Source organism: Narcine bancroftii, chromosome 3 (assembly GCF_036971445.1).
Source record: "Narcine bancroftii isolate sNarBan1 chromosome 3, sNarBan1.hap1, whole genome shotgun sequence".
Classification (NCBI taxonomy): Eukaryota; Metazoa; Chordata; class Chondrichthyes; order Torpediniformes; family Narcinidae; genus Narcine; species Narcine bancroftii.
This window is the reverse complement of record NC_091471.1, coordinates 362,980,353-362,997,530: the sequence shown is the minus strand read 5'-3', so window position 1 is coordinate 362,997,530 and position 17,178 is coordinate 362,980,353. Positions and strand designations below refer to the sequence as shown.

At 39.2% G+C, this 17,178-nt stretch overlaps 1 protein-coding gene across 3 annotated transcripts in view; it reads right to left on the bottom strand.

Moving 5' to 3' along the window:
• Nucleotides 1-2,172: 2,172 nt before the first annotated feature.
• nploc4 (NPL4 homolog, ubiquitin recognition factor) overlaps nucleotides 2,173-17,178 on the bottom strand; it is a 42,356-nt gene continuing 27,350 nt past the window's right edge. For 2 of the 3 annotated variants that reach the window (XM_069930118.1, XM_069930117.1), the window contains exons 11-17: nucleotides 15,809-15,935; nucleotides 14,803-14,963; nucleotides 11,046-11,117; nucleotides 10,477-10,572; nucleotides 10,273-10,389; nucleotides 5,895-5,997; nucleotides 2,173-3,397 (exon numbers count right to left, since the gene is read on the bottom strand). In XM_069930118.1, coding sequence (XP_069786219.1) covers nucleotides 3,240-3,397; nucleotides 5,895-5,997; nucleotides 10,273-10,389; nucleotides 10,477-10,572; nucleotides 11,046-11,117; nucleotides 14,803-14,963; nucleotides 15,809-15,935 — 834 coding nt within the window. In that variant the 3' untranslated portion in view covers nucleotides 2,173-3,239. Of the gene's footprint in view, nucleotides 3,398-5,461; nucleotides 5,617-5,894; nucleotides 5,998-10,272; nucleotides 10,390-10,476; nucleotides 10,573-11,045; nucleotides 11,118-14,802; nucleotides 14,964-15,808; nucleotides 15,936-17,178 lie in introns of all 3 variants that reach the window. The other variant, XR_011354903.1, reaches the window with a different exon arrangement.

The following is a 17,178-nucleotide window of genomic DNA, read 5'->3' as shown; positions in this document are numbered from 1 at the left end:
AAATTAAACAATTCTGCAAACTTAAGATTCATCATCGATGTTTTCTCATCGGGAGATGCTGCGTCTTCCTTTTCATTTATAGACTGCTTTAAATCTAATAAGATGATCTGAACCCACCCTCAAAATAAGATCCTGCCTGAGTTAATTAAAATTAAGACACATGCTTGTCCTATATATTTATATTCAAGTAAATCAGTACTTAGGAGTTGGCATAAAATATATTCCTGGTCTAGAGACATTTGAGCTGTAAATACATGCAATGGAATTCATTTTCTAATTGTGCATTTTACAAAATCCAATCAAAGTGCCACTAATTTGAATAAATAAAACATACACAAATCCGACAGAAAATGGATGCTTTAAAAGAATGCTGAGGTTATGATACTAGAGCTCCATTAAAATTTTTCTTGTGATTCAAAGTACCTTAACCCAAGTATCTATCTCCTGGAGAAGAGCTGCCACCTATGAGCAAGAATGATCTCATTGGCAAGATGTATATTAATCAGCACGTTTGATAACTTGGTTGCATTAAAACTCCTTTTTCCACAGAAGGTAAAAGGGCCAAACCATTTCAGCTTCACTTAAAGGAACAATTTGCATTGATAAATTAGGAACTTCTCATCACCTCACATTTCACTCCAAAACATGACCAACACAAAACAGAGGTTCAAAAACACCTATTGCCCAACTGTTTGGCCTTTTACTTACTTGCTTTAAATAGTTTTCTTTTCTACTAATTTTATCCCATTTTTATTCCTATAAGTAAATTAAAATTAACTAGTTTGAAGTTTTGGATGTCAGGATATGTAAACCAACTGCCCTCTACATCAAATTCAAATGCTTCCTCTTCCAAGATGTTCCCAACACAAGCACTCATCTGTTCTCGTGTTCTCTTCCTCATTAAATTTTCATCTTTTTGTTGCAGCACAGATCATCTCCCCAGTATTAGATTCTGTCTGCCTTCTCACTGGCCGTATCAACAGCAAGACATGTACAGGAGGAATTATAGCCACATAGCCAACATATCCAGATCAGTGATTCTCAACCTTCCTTCCTCCCCCCCCCCCCCCACCCAACTCACATACCACCTTCAGTAATTCCTTATTAACCACAGAGCCCCTATGGCATAGAATACCAAAGGTGCTCTGGGTGTAGTAAAGGATTACTTAAGGTCATATATGAGTTTTTTTTTGGGGGGGGGGGGCAGGGGGAGATTGAGAACCACTGATCTAGAAAGTACTATTAATGCATTTAAACCAGATTGCACTATTAAGCCTAGCAGAGACATACCAACTTCTTACCAGTTTCCAGGTAAACAATTTTTTTTTTGCCAGAAATCAGGGCAGTCATATTCACAATTTCATCTCATCAAATTCCCTTACTATGCAGAAACATACAATTTCCCCCAATTTAAACAGTCTCAATTTGGAAATCAAACAAGCATCCTGATTAGAGTCAACTGCATGAGCACTGAAGCCATCACACTAAACAGCAAATGCTTCTATCCATTTTGATCACATTTCACTTCCAGTTGGCCTTTTTTATTAAAGCAAGAAGAGACATTGAACCCTGAAATTGCCACATTAAATGATTGTTTGTTAGGCACCTTGAACAAGAAGTGACAAGTGCAAGTGACAAAATATTGTTACCTGAAATACAGTCCAACTGAAGGGTGGCACCTGCCTTCATAATACAAGGCAACTAACATCCTGGCGCAAAAAATCCAATTCTATTCTCACCGCAAAAGGTATGCACCAATGCATTGTCAGTGGAGGTGGGCAGCAGTTTTATTTGCCAAGGAATGCTTGTCTACGTTGAACTGTTGGCTGAAATCTTAAAATTCACTGGATAACGACATAGTGCTAGGCAGAGTTGGGTATTCATAGCATCAGTGTTGTAAAGTTGGCATCTCATTCACTATATTTCTATGTCAGATTATTATTAAAAGTTGCCGAGAGATCAGTTGTTAAAAGTACTGTCACTTGTTTTGTTGTCACTCTTTTGTTAAAACACAGTTTAAAGAAAATTAACTATTGGTTTACAATGCAGTTTAAAAACAACTGCAGTCTATTTAAACAACCAGTTTGTTAAAAATACACCAGTGTGGAAGCACATTTATAAAGCTAGCCTTGGAAAATAAAAATGAATAAAAAATGCAAGTCATACAATTGATTTTCAAGCCCATGAGTCCACCTGCATCGGCAGCTTTTAATCCACATACTAGTTATAACGAATAATTTTAAGAAGTTTTTTTGAAATCTTTTAATTGCATCCCAAAAATTCCTCAGGATAGTTCACCAACATAGAATAACACTGGTAGTGCAATATGCAACTAAACATTAAGTTAAAGCAATATATAATGTTTTGTACATTATATACTGGTCAGCATGTAAATGACTGTCCCCTATATGCTCTAATCCACTGAAGTACATTTATCTCCATATGCTTTCAGATAGATTTTTTTTGATGGGGAGAGAAGAAAGAATTAGTTAAAACACAAATTAATATTGTATTTCAAGTTGGTCTAATTATTCATGTATGCTTTAAGTACTGAGACCACCTCAGTGCTGAAACATTAATGTTCAATTGCAAGGCAGTTTTAAGAGAGTCAGCAAGGAGCTGTTTTTCAAGGCAGCGGAAATTGCCATGAATTACAGGTACCACACAAGTAATAACCATCAAGTAATTCTTTTCGCAGGTGATTAAATCTCTCTCGCCTCTTCCAAATAATTACTGCAGTTACATATATTCATGGCTCCTTATCTTAACTCTGCTACAACTTCAAATGAAACTCTGGATATTGGACATAACAATCAAAACTTTTTTTAAGCTGCACTTTCAATGTTAAAAATGACAAGTAATATTCATTGCACTGGAAATCCTTGGTGAATCTAAGAATCTAATGCAAGATGACACCCTGCCAAGCTGGATCTGAGAGTTTTGCTCCAAGTTTCATGAAACAAACAGGACAAGTGTTTTTAATTTACCCTTTAAGAATTTGTACAAATAGTGACATTTTCAGAAACCATTCAACTAACTTGTGGAAGAAAATAAGTGAAAGTTCTATGTAGTAATTGTTTCCTCTTAATATAATAGAGTCCAGGCAGATCTCAAGAGTACAATTTCACTTGTAGAGATTCCTTGCTGGATCCAAGATGTCCTGGAAATCTCCTTATAGTCTTGCCATACTGCAAAAGGGTCAAAATGTGGAGCAAGATTAGGCTTTCATTCGCTGCTGGCTAGGTTCTGGGTAGGTTGCACATTTCACATTGGTCAGTGCCTGGCTGGTTCATAAAGGTGCAGTGTCTACAGGACCACATAGCTGTGGGAGTAGACCTCTGGGATGCTCTCATTGCATTAAATTCTGAAGCACTGGGTGCTTGAACACCCACTGTACCTGCAAATAGAGAAGTAGCAATTAGAAACTGGACCACAAAGAAAAAAACAACACAAGCACATCGGAGACTCAGGGCGCAGACTGGGAGATCACTTTGCTGAACACCCTTGTTCTGTCTGCATCAGTAACAGAGATCTCCCAGTAGCCTACCACTTCAATTCTGTGCTCCACTCTTGCAATGACATGTCTGTCCATGGCATCATGTACTGACAAACCAAAACCACTCTTAAATTGGAGGAGCAACACCTCTTGTGTTTGTCAGGTGTGTACAAGGAGGATTCCTGAAGCAGTATGTGGATTGGGCAACAAGGAGAGCCCATACTGGATCTGGTTCTGGGGAATGAACCTGGTCAGGTGGTGGACCTCTCGGTGGGCGAGCATTTTGGTGAGTGATCACAATTCCCTTAGCTTTAACTTAGCTACAGAGAAGGATATAAACAGTCAAACTGAGAAAATGCTTAACTGCAGGGTGGGGGTGGGGTGGGGGGGGGGGGGGAAGGACTAATTATGAAAGGATGAAGCAAGAACTAGCAAGAATAAATTGGAAACATGTTTAAGGGTGAAAGGATAGAATTAATGTGGAGGACATTTAGGGACCATGTGCAGGGTTCAAGATAGGTTTGTCGCACTGGGTAAAGGAAAGAATGGAAGGAAAAGGGAGCCATGGCTGTTGAAACAGGTCAGGCAACTAGTCAAGAGGAAGAAGGAAGCATACATTAGATATAGGAAGCAGGAAACAGGAAGAACATGACAGGAAGGAGCTTAATAAAGGACTAAGGAGAGCTCAAAGGGCACATGAGAAGGCCTTGGCATATAGAATTAAGGATAACCCCAAGGTGTTCTTTGCATTAGAACAGAAGGATGACAAGAATGAAGGTGGGGTTGCTAAAAGATAAAGGGGCAACATGTGCCTGGAGGCAGAGAAGGTTGGAGAGGTCCTAAATGAATACTTTGCTTAGTATTCACAAGAGAAGAGAACCTTGATCATGGTGAGGTCCAATTTGAACAGGTTTGTGTGCTGGACAATATGGAGATTAGAGAAGTGGAAATGTTGGATCATCTTAAAAACATCAAAATTGACAAGGCCCCAGGGACAGACACAATATGCCCTAGACTGTTGTGGGAAGTGAGAGAAGAGATGGCTGGAGCCAACAAAAAGCCATGCTGACCATCCTTGAGTTGACTGTACTTCTCCAAATGCTCATAGATACAATCCTTAAGAATTCTCTCCATTAGTTTGCACATTACTTACGCAAGACATATAATTCCCAGGATTCTCCCTATTACCTTTTTTAAATAAGGGGATGGTACAAAAGGCAATGGACAGACATATGAGCATGGACGTGTAACTCGGTATTGAAATGGTTGGCTACTGAGAAGTTGCTGTGGTTGCGAATGGAAAGGAGGTGCTGAGCGAAGCGATCTCCCAATCTGTGCCCTCTGGTGTTTGCTGATACTTCCCTGGGAAATGGGTGTTGGCTGTCCACCCTTTCTATGCTTCTCATAATTCAAATTGGACCTCTTCTCTTGTGAAGACTGAACAAAGTATTCATTTAGGACCCAGCAGATTGGAGGAGCCATACCTTATTTTCTGTCTGTGCACTCCCCAGCCAGATTGCATCAACATGGACTTTACTGCTTTCCAATAACCCTCCTCACTTTTTCCTTCCCCTCCCCCTTTTCCTGTCTTTCCAGTTCTTCCACCCACCCATCCCTCCTCCCACTTTCTCCATCTATCATCTCCTGCCTTTACCACCCCCTCACCCCCTCCCAACACTTTTGTTCCGATGCCGGTCAGCATATTCTCATACTTTGATGAAGGGCTCAAGCCCGAAACATTGGTTATGCATAAAAGGACACTCTTTGACCTGCTAAGTTTCTCCAGCATTTAAAAAAAAACCATTAATACTACACTGTTCATTTTCCTCTGCGAGATCTTGCTCCAGAGATATCAGGAATCTTACTTCAGATGCCAATGTTCATGTTCAGCCCTCACCACAGACCACATAAAAGTGGATTACAGAAAACAAAAGTTCCAACTTCGCTTGATCTGGTGCTACACACCTTTACAAATGCAGGGTCAGCAGTGGTAACTGAACAAGTTTTTGCTTCCTAACACAGGGTCTCCAACTGTGATCAGACTTCTAAGCAGACAATAATCAAGGCGAGAACACAGCTGGTCACATCTACTCTCTCATTAAACTCACTAGTGAAGGATCCTTTAAATACAAAATGTTAAAAAGAGTCATTCAGTTGTTACCACATTGTTTTTACTGCCTAATCATCTACATTTAACTTGTTAGCCATCATCTATACGGTCACAGAAAGTGTGCAAGAAATTCATACTCTCGATGAAGATTTCAGACACAACAGTACAACTCAGTATTTCCATTAATAGACTCGTGCAAAAGAATGACAATCGTTCAGCAAAAATCACACCTTTCTACAATTATTGCTTAAAACAACCATCACCACCCTTCCCCCTCATTTGTCTTACTGCAGAGCTGTTCAATAGTGGCCCATTGTTCTGATCTCTTCCAGGTCTGGGCAAGTTCCTCATTCCGTGTTTTCACTGCTTCCAACAACAAGTTGATACTATCCTGGTAAAGATACAAAGCAGAGAGACAAATATTTGATTCATTCTTTAGTCAATGCTGTTGGACACAAGGTGAAAGAGGACTCAAAAATAAGACAATTTATAATACTTTTAACTGAAGGTAGTTATTTACAAAACTAATTTTATAGAACCATTGGAAAGCAGGTTTTAATTCCAAAATGAAAGGCTGTGCTAAACTGTTTTTTTTTTAAAAATAGACAAAATAGATGAGACTATAAATTTAAATGGCAACTAAATTATTGGTGGGAGAGTATTCAAATTACAGACACAAGGAAAGTAAAACACATATATAGCAGCTCCAAGTCAACATTCTGTCAAAACTTTTTGTTTTGGAAAGTACTCAGGCTCTGGAGCACAACCTCTGTCTTGATGTTTACTTAGTTGTACTTCACATATCCAGTAATGGAACAAAGCATCTAAAGGTTGAACCTCTGTGGTCCAGCACGTTTTGTATCTGCCACCATTAGTACAAACTCCTTACGGACAGTGCGGGATTCAAACCCCAGTCCCAATCGTTGGCACTGACAAGGCATTGCACTAACCAGGAGTTGATTTGTGATGCATTTGATCCTTTTAGCTCAGAAAATGGGTCTGATCGAAGCACCTACCGTACCTTGACAGCTATTTTCTGTGCATTTTCTATTTTCCGGCATTTTCTGTGGCCGTGCCAGGTCCCAACATCACGGGATTAAAAGAGGTTCAACCTGTACTGAATTGAAATGGTTTTCTTCTGACAAAAAGTACATTTGTGAACAAGATTTGTTCAAGACCCATTCAATTAATGGCCAAGTCAGAATTATCATCTGGAGTCCAAAGGGTTAAAGGGTAGTCATGTCTTGCTCCCTGAACAGTGAACCCGTTGGTTCGAAATGAGTCACAGCCAATTCAACACCTGTTAATAGTTGATGGAAACCCTGGTTTTAAGCATGACTTTTGGTCTTCGAACATTCTTCCCCTGCACCCCTGCCAAAAAATAGGATCATACTTTCTTAGGAAAGAGTGGTTGGCAGAAGTGTCAAATCACACCTCATTATGACTGAAGCCCTTGATTATATCATCAGATAACAGAATCTTTTCACATGAACAAGCTTTATTTTTTTTGCTGAAGGAATACAGGTGGATTCAGTTACAAAATATCTGGAACTAATACGAGTGCTTAACACAAATGATGATTACAAAATGCACCAAATCATAGAACATTCTTTCACTCATTGCCATTTCTCAAGCAGAAAATGACCTCGTCTTCTACAAACGATTCAATGTAAACTCAGATTTGAACATACTTTTGCATCTTTTTTTAAATAAAAGGATGCTATTCAGGGATCATTCTTGTTGATCAATTTGAATAACCAAATATAGGAACACATTAAATTTTAGCATAAATATTCACTCAGTCTTGGTACAAATTACTTGACATCCCTTTTCTTTCACCTTTACCAAACCTTGCACCATTTTACTGGCTTGAATGGTGAATGCCCAGTATAACCAAATCTTTTGGAAATATTTCAAACCATCGACATCTTTCGAAAACACTTCAGATTCAGCAAAATTTAGACTCAAAAATGATTTCACGTGGAATTTGCTGATGTTATTATAATTTGTAATTTGGCAGTCAACATACTACACGTCTTAGTACATTTGTAAAGATCAATAAAATATTAAGAGCATAAAATTAACATGAATTGTTAATTCATGTTGTTAATGAATTTTTAATTAAAAGACCATGACCAGTTATTTCAGTCAAATGCACGCCACCACTGCTGCTGAACCATTGCCCATGCTCTGTGTTCTCCCAAGCCTATCCTGACAGTGCTGGCCAAAACATTCAAGAGCCCAACAGTGATCAACAGCAGGATCTCCAGGGAAATTATGGAAACATGCAAGCACACCAAAACAAGCCTGCCAGCAAACAATTCTGGGAGCCCATCTCTAGCGCTGTCTGTCAATATTTCTGAAGATCAGATTCAAACCTATTTAGGATGCGGGATCAGACTCCCTAGTTTGAATGCAAGGGAATCTCAGGTTCATAATCGGTGTCAATCCAGAATTCAGCAATTGAGGACTGCTAGAGAATTACTGGAGCTCAGCCACTAGCCTCAGGAACATCCATTTGCACATGCTGGCCTCATCTACAAAACCAACCAACAACATTCAGCAAAAAAAGTTCAACATTATGATGGTCAGCTCCATTGCCAGCATCTTTCTTTGGCTTGGCTTCACGGACGAAGATTTATGGAGGGGGGTAAAAGTCCACGTCAGCTGCAGGCTCGATTGTGGCTGACAAGTCCGATGCGGGACAGGCAGACACGGTTGCAGGGGAAAATTGGTGGGTTGGGGTTGGGTTTTTCCTCCTTTGTCTTTTGTCAGTGAGGTGGGCTCTGCGGTCTTCTTCAAAGGAGGTTGCTGCCCGCCGAACTGTGAGGCGCCAAGATGCACGGTTTGAGGCGAGATCAGCCCACTGGCAGTGGTCAATGTGGCAGGCACCAAGAGATTTCTTTAGGCAGTCCTTGTACTTTTTCTTTGGTGCACCTCTGTCACGGTGGCCAGTGGAGAGCTCGCCATAGAACACGATCTTGGGAAGGCGATGGTCCTCCATTCTGGAGTCGTGACCCACCCAGCGCAGCTGGATCTTCATCAGCGTGGACTCGATGCTGTCGGCCTCTGCCATCTCGAGTACTTCGATGTTAGGGATGAAGTCGCTCCAATGAATTTTGAGGATGGAGCGGAGATAACGCTGGTGGAAGCGTTCTAAAAATACACACAATTTATTGCTTTGAACCAAAAGTTCTAGCAATGATCTGGAGGACACATTAACTGTGAATATGTCAAGATAAAAGTGTTTCCAATTCAGATTGGTGCTCTGCCAAAAAAATGCATCCATATAATACTTTCGATGTTGTTTCTAATCAAAAGTGAAATTAAAATCATTCCAATAATACTTTCAATATCAAAACACACAAAAAATACTTAAATGAATTATTAGCAGGTCAAGTCTAAAGTGATACTAAAAGTTATTTTCTGAATCAGTAGCTGAATTTAAAAAAAAACAAACCCAAGATGTAAAAGGCATTCTCCTCTGCAAGCTACGCATTGATTTTTCTTCATCTACCAGTGTTGAAATCATTATTTAGATTCTCTTCTGCTGGACATGGATGCCCCCTGACATTTGTGTGCCTTGAATGTTATTTACAACTTACAAGCATAAACGTTATCTAATTCTTAGTGCATGCAGGCAGCTTCATTTTTGGAGAAATTGAAAAGGCAACTGAAGATTGTGGTATCATAGCAAATGTTCCTACTTAAATTACATTACAGTACATACAGTACAGTAACAGGCCCTTCCAGCCCAAATAAACCTACAACCCCTGTACGTTTTAAAGGGTGGGAACTGGAGCAGTCGGAGGAAATCCGCAAAAACAAAGGGAGGATGTACAGACAGCACCGGATTCGATCCCGGGTCGCTGCCACTGTCGTAGCATTTTGCTAACCGCTATGTTAACCATGCTGCTTATGTTAGGATGAAGGAACTTTAATGACAATTCAATGAAGTGCCCAGGTCATTGCCTGAAATCTGGAGTGATATCTTGGGGGGGGCGGGGGGGGGGGGCTTTCAGAACCATCTTCCTTTGTGTAAAGTAGGCCTCCTACTTGCAATGGTTACTGATACCAATTTTCCATTTGCTCACATGTGGCACTCGCAACTCGTCCCATATGCTAATAATAGTTTTAAATTTAAGGCATTTATTTTTGTTGCTTGCTGGCGTTAAAATAAATTATGCTTCTGCAAAATAAAGTGTATTTTATCCCGATATACCCAAAATTGGAATAAGTATCAGTAACTGTCATGCCCTTAAGCGATGCAGAATATTAACAGATTTTGATACGTTATCTCTTTTTGTTTTTCTTATTCAAAGTTAATATCTCGCAAATAATATTTAAGATGAAAATTAAGACTGTAGATGCTGGAAGTCTGAAGTAACAGAAATTGCTGGAAACACTGAATAGTTCTGATGAAGAGCCTTTAACATGAACTACTAGTTTCTCTTTGCATTGATGCAGCCTGACCCAGCGATGCCTACAGTATTTTCCGTTTTTATTTCAAATTTTTTTTTTTTTTTTTTTTAATACAATCCTTTTGGCGTGGTCACTTACTGCAGAGAGCTTAAGTACCTGCCTTCAATGTTAAATGGAACTTTTAAACAGTACAACTTACTACTTCCACATGGATTTATACAGGCACTCTTAAAACAATACTCACCCTGAGTGGCATAACATCATTGGTAACCAGGAACAGAAGCAAATGGAAATCTGAGATGACATCAAGAAAAACCGCAGATTGATTATGTGCCAAGTAGGAAGCCAGGGTGTGAAAATCCTAAATAAAACAAAAGAACATTTAAAGGGTCAGAGAAAAACACTTCTTATGGAAACATTTTTTTAAAAATTTGGTAGGAACTTTTACCTGTGTTTCTCCTACAACATCCCTGTTCACTACAGAGAAAGGTTGTGGAGATGAAGCAAAGGTGTAGACAGGATCCTTGGGAAAAGTGGTGGGAATCTGCCGTCAAAGGAATGTTTACACAAATCAGTTAAAAGATTTAAGAATGTAAATAGCAGAATATTTTGGAAAAGAGAATCAAATTAAGACCTATTGTGAGGATATTTCTTTACTAATGCAGATTGAGTTATATTAGATAGATCAGTTATGAATTCTACCTTAATTTCAGTGCAGCATTCATCTTTTTCCCCCTTTGAGATCATTTATTTCCGGTTTCAATTTGTATGGATCTTTAAGAAGTTTGAAATAAACTAAACTTATGACAAAATATCACGCGAAATTAAAAATATTCTTTAAAAATTCATATTAAAAGCCTTTTTCCACATCAGCTCTATGCAATATCGTAGAATTGTAGAAGCAAAATGAATGTCAGAAAAATTAAGTCTCATCTCTATTTCTTGCAATGTTCCAGGCCAAAATGAAATGCAACCAAGCAAATTCAAGGTTAGAAATGTACCTTAGCTCCAACTTACATCTATGATCAGGTATTCAACTGGCAATGGCCGTGCCAACTGCGTAATTTCATTGCTAAACTTGTCAACATCCTACAAGAGAGAAAAAAAATTCACCATGCCAGCTCACTTATTAGAACATGCAACAAATCACTGCTTCTGCTCACTTTCCTATTCGTTCCTCAAACATTTTTAAAAAAAAAATCAGGGCAATGATGTTATAAGAAAAGTCAATCATGTGTTAATTTGATAAGAATAGCAGCAGTCAACATACAGGAAGGAGAATGAGAACTTGTCTGAATGGTGCACCAACAACAACCTTGCATTCCATGTCACCAAAACTAAGGAGCTGATTGTTGACTTAGGAAAGGAAAGCCAGAGGTGTACAATCCAGTGATCATTGGGAGATCAGAGGTGGAGAGGGTGAGCAAATTTAAGTTCTTGGGAGTCACTATCTCAGAGGATCTTTCCTAGACCCAACACACCAATGGCATCATGAAGAAAGCACATCAGTGCCTCTACTTCAGGAGTTTGTGGAGGTTAGCTATGACATCAGAAACCCTGGCAAATTTCTAGAGGTGTGGTAGAAAGTGTGGTGACCGGCTGCATCGTGGTCTGGTATGGAAATACCAATACCTCTGAGCGTAAAGCCCTGCAAAAGGTAGTGGATACAGCCCAGGACGTCACAGGCAAAACCCTATTCACTATTGAACACATATACAGGGAACACTGCTGTCAAAGAGAAGCAGCAATCATCAAAGACCCTCACCACCCAGCACATGCCCTATTCCTGCTGCAGCCATCAGGTCTAGGTGCCACAAGACTTGCACCACCAGGTTCAGGAACAGCTGCTCCCCCTCCACCATCAGACTCCTCAACGACAAACTCAATCAGGGGCTCATTTAAGAACTCTTACTTGCGCACTTTGATTTTTTTTTTGTTTTCTCTGTATGGCACAGTTCGTTTACTGTTCTTTCTTTGTTTTACACTGTGTACAAGTTATTTTTTTTGCACTATCAATTAGTGGTAATTCTGCTGCGTCCACAGGAAAACGGAATCTCAGGGATCTATGTGATGTATGTACTTGAAAATAAATTGGAAATTTAAATCTCCAGGACAACTAAAAATGGGTAGATATATGGCAGATGAAATTTAATATAAAGCAAGCACTGGGACAGTAAGAAAGACAAGGAGAGTTACATCTTTTAAGATTGTGCTGGACAAAAAAACTACAGCTTCACATTTATAAACAAATAATCCAGGTTGGAAAAGTCAATAAAAGCAAATGCAATATCTTGCTTTATAAATAGAAGCGTAAAGTAAAAGAGATGATTATTCTAAACATCAGATTTCGAATTTGGCCCGCTTGAGTCTTGCGTACCATTCTCTGCACTTGTTGGTAATATAAGACATTACAGGAATTTGAAACTGATGTGCCAGATAATGAAGAGATCAAAGGCAGTGTAGTTAAACACATCTGTGCTTTTATTAGTAGAAACTCAGTAGTACAATAATGAATGATAATAGGTGCGTACACAGTTATAGTCAAGGAAGGGGAGTGCCCTTGGTGGTAGAGATAATTCATGTCCAATGCCAGTATTGCAGACTAAGCATAGTGAGAGATTGACAGCATGACACAGATTTACCACAGAAACCCTGTCACACAAGGAGGTACTAGGACAGATAATCAACAGCAATAACAATAGGTGGTAAAGTTATATTACCAACGTTTCCTCCTATGGACGCTGTGAAACCAGCTGAGTTCCTCCAGCATTTGTGTTTTTACTACAATTGCAGCATCTACAGACTTGTGTTTCACAGAGGTTATGTAGGGACATAGCGTCAGTCACGAGCAGCAAAATTTTGAATGACCTCAAGATAATCCAGGGGAGGCCTGGGAATAGGTAGATTTAAATGTAACTAAGGTTTCATCAGATGAATGATATGATGTTAGTAGAAATAGGCAATAATAGTGATGGGGAAAGTATGCAGTGGATAGCTTAGTCTGGTGTGTAATCTGTTATCAGTTTAACTCAGTCGAGAGGGAGCAAAAAAAATGTGTAGAGGGGAACAGCTTTTAGCTGGAATCAACTCCGAATAACTAAAGGAACTTTCTGTGCATTTGATATTGGAAGGAGAGTTTAAAAAAAATTGAAACAATCAAATGACAGTTATGAAAGAGTTTGGTGTTGTCTGCTTAGATCGAAGAATTGGTTCTGTGTCTACAGGCATTGTTGCAACATGCAGATGGGAAAGTGAAGTGTTCGAAAGTAGGTCATTCTAATCATTGCAGATGATGGTACCAGAGAGGGAAAGTAAAGGTTCCATTATTGCCATTTAAATTGTAATATACATGAAATTCTTTAACTTTGGTCTACCCTTAAGGCAGATGGAGAATCGCCACTTTGTCCAGCGCCCCTCACAGAAACCTACACGACCTGGTATTCCCAGGCGGTCTCCCTACCAAGTACTGCCCAGGTCTGAGCCTGCTTAGCTTCTGAGATCAGACAATCTCATGTGCATTCAGACAATTATTTGGCTATAACTGCTCAGATAAGAATTAAAACAGCAGAAAATGAGGGCCATATCATAGCAGGTTATTGAAGTCTTGTTGAAAGCAAGAGCTTTACACTATCAACCAGACATCAAGAACTTCAGCCAATTTGAGATCAGAGAGAAGCTGGCAATGTTCTCCATGGAGTAGAGATGATGGGAAACAAAATTACAAACATGAATTAATTGGCAAAGAGACTCCAATTATTTTTTAAGTTAAATATTGCCCAACAGGACAGTGGGACCACAAAATAGTTTTCAAAATAGTATGGGATAAGTTCTTGGACATGATGGGCTCAGTAAGACTCCAACAAAACATGAATTTATCTACAAGTAAAACACACAAGTCTGCAAACACCATGATGGAAGTAAAAGCACAATGCTGGAGAAACTCAGCAGGTCAAACAGTGTACTTTATATAGCAAAGATATACATAACCAACATTTCAGGCTTGAGCACTTCAAGGTACAAGCAAGATGTAGGCAGTGGGCTGAACAAAATGGTGGGGTACAGTCTCACAGGAAGATGGATAAGGTAGGGAGGACTTTGTAAATGGAGAGGGAAGGGGGTGGAGAGTTGGAGGAAAGAGGACAGAAGGATGGGGGAGGGAGAATGGAGAGTAGACTAACAGAAACTGGAGAAATTGATGTTAATGCCATCCAGTTGGAAAATTAGGTGTTGCTCCTCCAGTTTACGGATGTTCTTGGTTTGACAGTACACGAGGCCATGCATAGACACATCAGCATGGGAGTGAGGTGCAGAAGTGAAATGGTTGGCCACCGAGAGAGCCCAATCATTGATGCGAACAGTTGAGTCTAACAGATAAAGCTAGAGCTGGAGGAACAAAGTAGGAAGAGGAACACTAAAGAGGTAAATGCAAACTGACTTGAAGGAAGGGACCTTCAATTACTTGAAGTAATTGGTAGTTTGGTCTTGCCAAACAGAAAGGCTCAAAGAAAAAAAAAACAAGAAAGTTGAGTCTAAAGGCCTTCTACTTGGCCAAAAAAACTTTCCTCACACATAAAGTAACAACATTTTATCACATTATCATTGATTTTCACTTTTGAAGCTCTCTTTCCATTGCTTCCAAGAAACCACAGAAATCTTGTAAAAAGGTTAATAAGATAATATGAAGAATTATGCTAACAAACAATGAATAAATCACATTTAAACTGGTTATTATACTTGTTCTTTATAACCCATCACAGCACAGTTTCATAGTTACCTTGTAGAAAACATCAGGAACATACTGTTCACTGGAAGACTCCTTTACATATCCCAGTTCCGGTGCATCTCTACATGGCAGAAAACAGTCATCGCCCACAAGAGCCATGCACTGATTGGAAACCTGGTAACCTTCAAAATGAACCTGATTATCTGGGCCACCTAAGGAAATGAAGAACACAAATTTAAAGTGCCGACAGAACTGGGATAATGAAAGAAATTTGTTTGAAGATTTCTACTGCTCTCTTCAAGTCATACTGGTAATCCAAATGTAAAATTATAAACTTTGCAAAAACTTATGATCCTATGAGGTTGTATTTTTATATTATCTTTCTGATCTGGATATATTGAATCACTGCAAACACAAATCTTTCGGACAACATCTGATCCAGTTCCACTGAACAGCCTGAAAATTGCAGGTAGTTTACTGTAGGGACAGAGAGGAAAAAAAAACACTTGTGTTTAACAGTACAGGTGTTTATCAACTTACGATGGGGTTACTTTCCGGCAGAGCCATCACAAGTCTAAAAAAATTGTAAGTCGAAATAGAATACAGGTATACCTTGTATAATGCCGACAGCACTGTATCCCACTGCCCCCCCCCCCCCCCCTTCTCCCCACAGACCTTTATCATTCCCAACACTGATCTCACTGCCCCATTCTCTCCTGACAACACGGTATCAGTCTCTGCGACTTTTCCAACTGGATTAAAAGTGATTGACCAAGGAGGCTACAAAGAATTCCCCTTAGAGGAATTATCAACATTTATCAGAAAAAAAAAATCAACGATGCTTGCAATGACCTCACTTTAACATATGACATGAAACTAAATAACAACAGTCATCACTTTGAAAAATCGCAAGTCGGACCATTGCAAGTAGGGGACCACTTGCCTGGTTGTGGCAAATAGAATTTACATCAACGGTCCACTAAGTGGTGCAGACTAGGCTTCTTATTTTGTAACAAGATAACAAACTGATTTGATCACAGGAAGAGTCAACACGTACCTGTTGCCAAGACAGTAACAAACTTGGATCCAAAATGACCATCAGGAGATAATCGGCAAGCATTGGGGTGCTTGTTCTGGAAATATCCTGCTGTGATACACTCCTCTGCACTTAGAAAATGTGCATCCTGACAGAAAAAAAAATTAGCATGGAAAATTATTAACCATAGATTTGGGATTTATATCATACATATTATTACTGATTTACCAGCCACTGTCAAATTTGTGGAATGACCCATGTTAATAGTCTAAACTTGTGGAATTTCCACTTAAATCAATTAATTTATTTATGCATGCAAGGCAACTGATCCTTCCATCCTCATTCTCCATATATCCCTCTGTGAAGATGGCCAAAGATGAAATTCACCATCACCTTCCATGCACCAGCATAGCCTTTGGATGGAAAAGTATTTGAATATCAAAACCTCAAACTACACACTCTGAGACATGGATTACCTCTATCAGGGACTATAAAGAACAGAAATTGATTCTGTAAAATCCTCCAAACCACTGAACTAAGAGCAATATCCTCTCCCAGAAACCCCATGAGATCTGAGATCTTATTTCATACAATCAGTGCACATATAAAACAACAATTCTGAAATAGACATATTATTCCATCCAAGATTCTCCATGGCAGGATATATGCATTATAGGGGAGTTTTCCAAGTCTCCTTCCTTCACCCACCAATGAGAATCTCTGGTTAACCATTCAAAAGCAGCAGGGAAGATGGTACCAAGGACAGACTCCCTTGTGCTTTCCATCAGGAATATACCAAAGTTAAAACGGCAACAGCCCAACCTGAATACTATTCATAGTGGTAAAGTTTACCCAACTCTCTTTGGCCTTGGAACCAAACCAAAAGCGAATTAGCATCAATTCTGCTGAGAGTGAACAGACCATAAACACCATAGAATTCATGAAGCCTTGGTGCATATAACAGCAGCTTTAATAAGGAAAATTCAAAACTAATCCAGTATTTTTTCATAGCCATTTTTTTTCCCTATTTCAAAAATTTAGCTGCTATTATTTTGAAAATTCAAGTCTATGCTTCTACTAAGGCTTGTGGAAAGGCATAACATAATGAAGTATACCTCAATATTTATTCTCATCTTCCTTCCTCTCAGTAAGAATTTAAAAATCAATACCAAATCTAAAGGGAATAGTCTTTCTGATTTCATCCCATCAAATTCTGTCATAGATTGCAAGAACCCCTTTGTAACTGAATAACCATCACTGCTCACTGAAATCATGTCAACATCAGAATTCTATCATCCCAAGGTTTCTCATCCTGAAGGACACCTGCTGTGCCCATGAATTTAACGTCCTAGCCACTGCCTTGATACATTTACCATTAACTGGATTTCTCT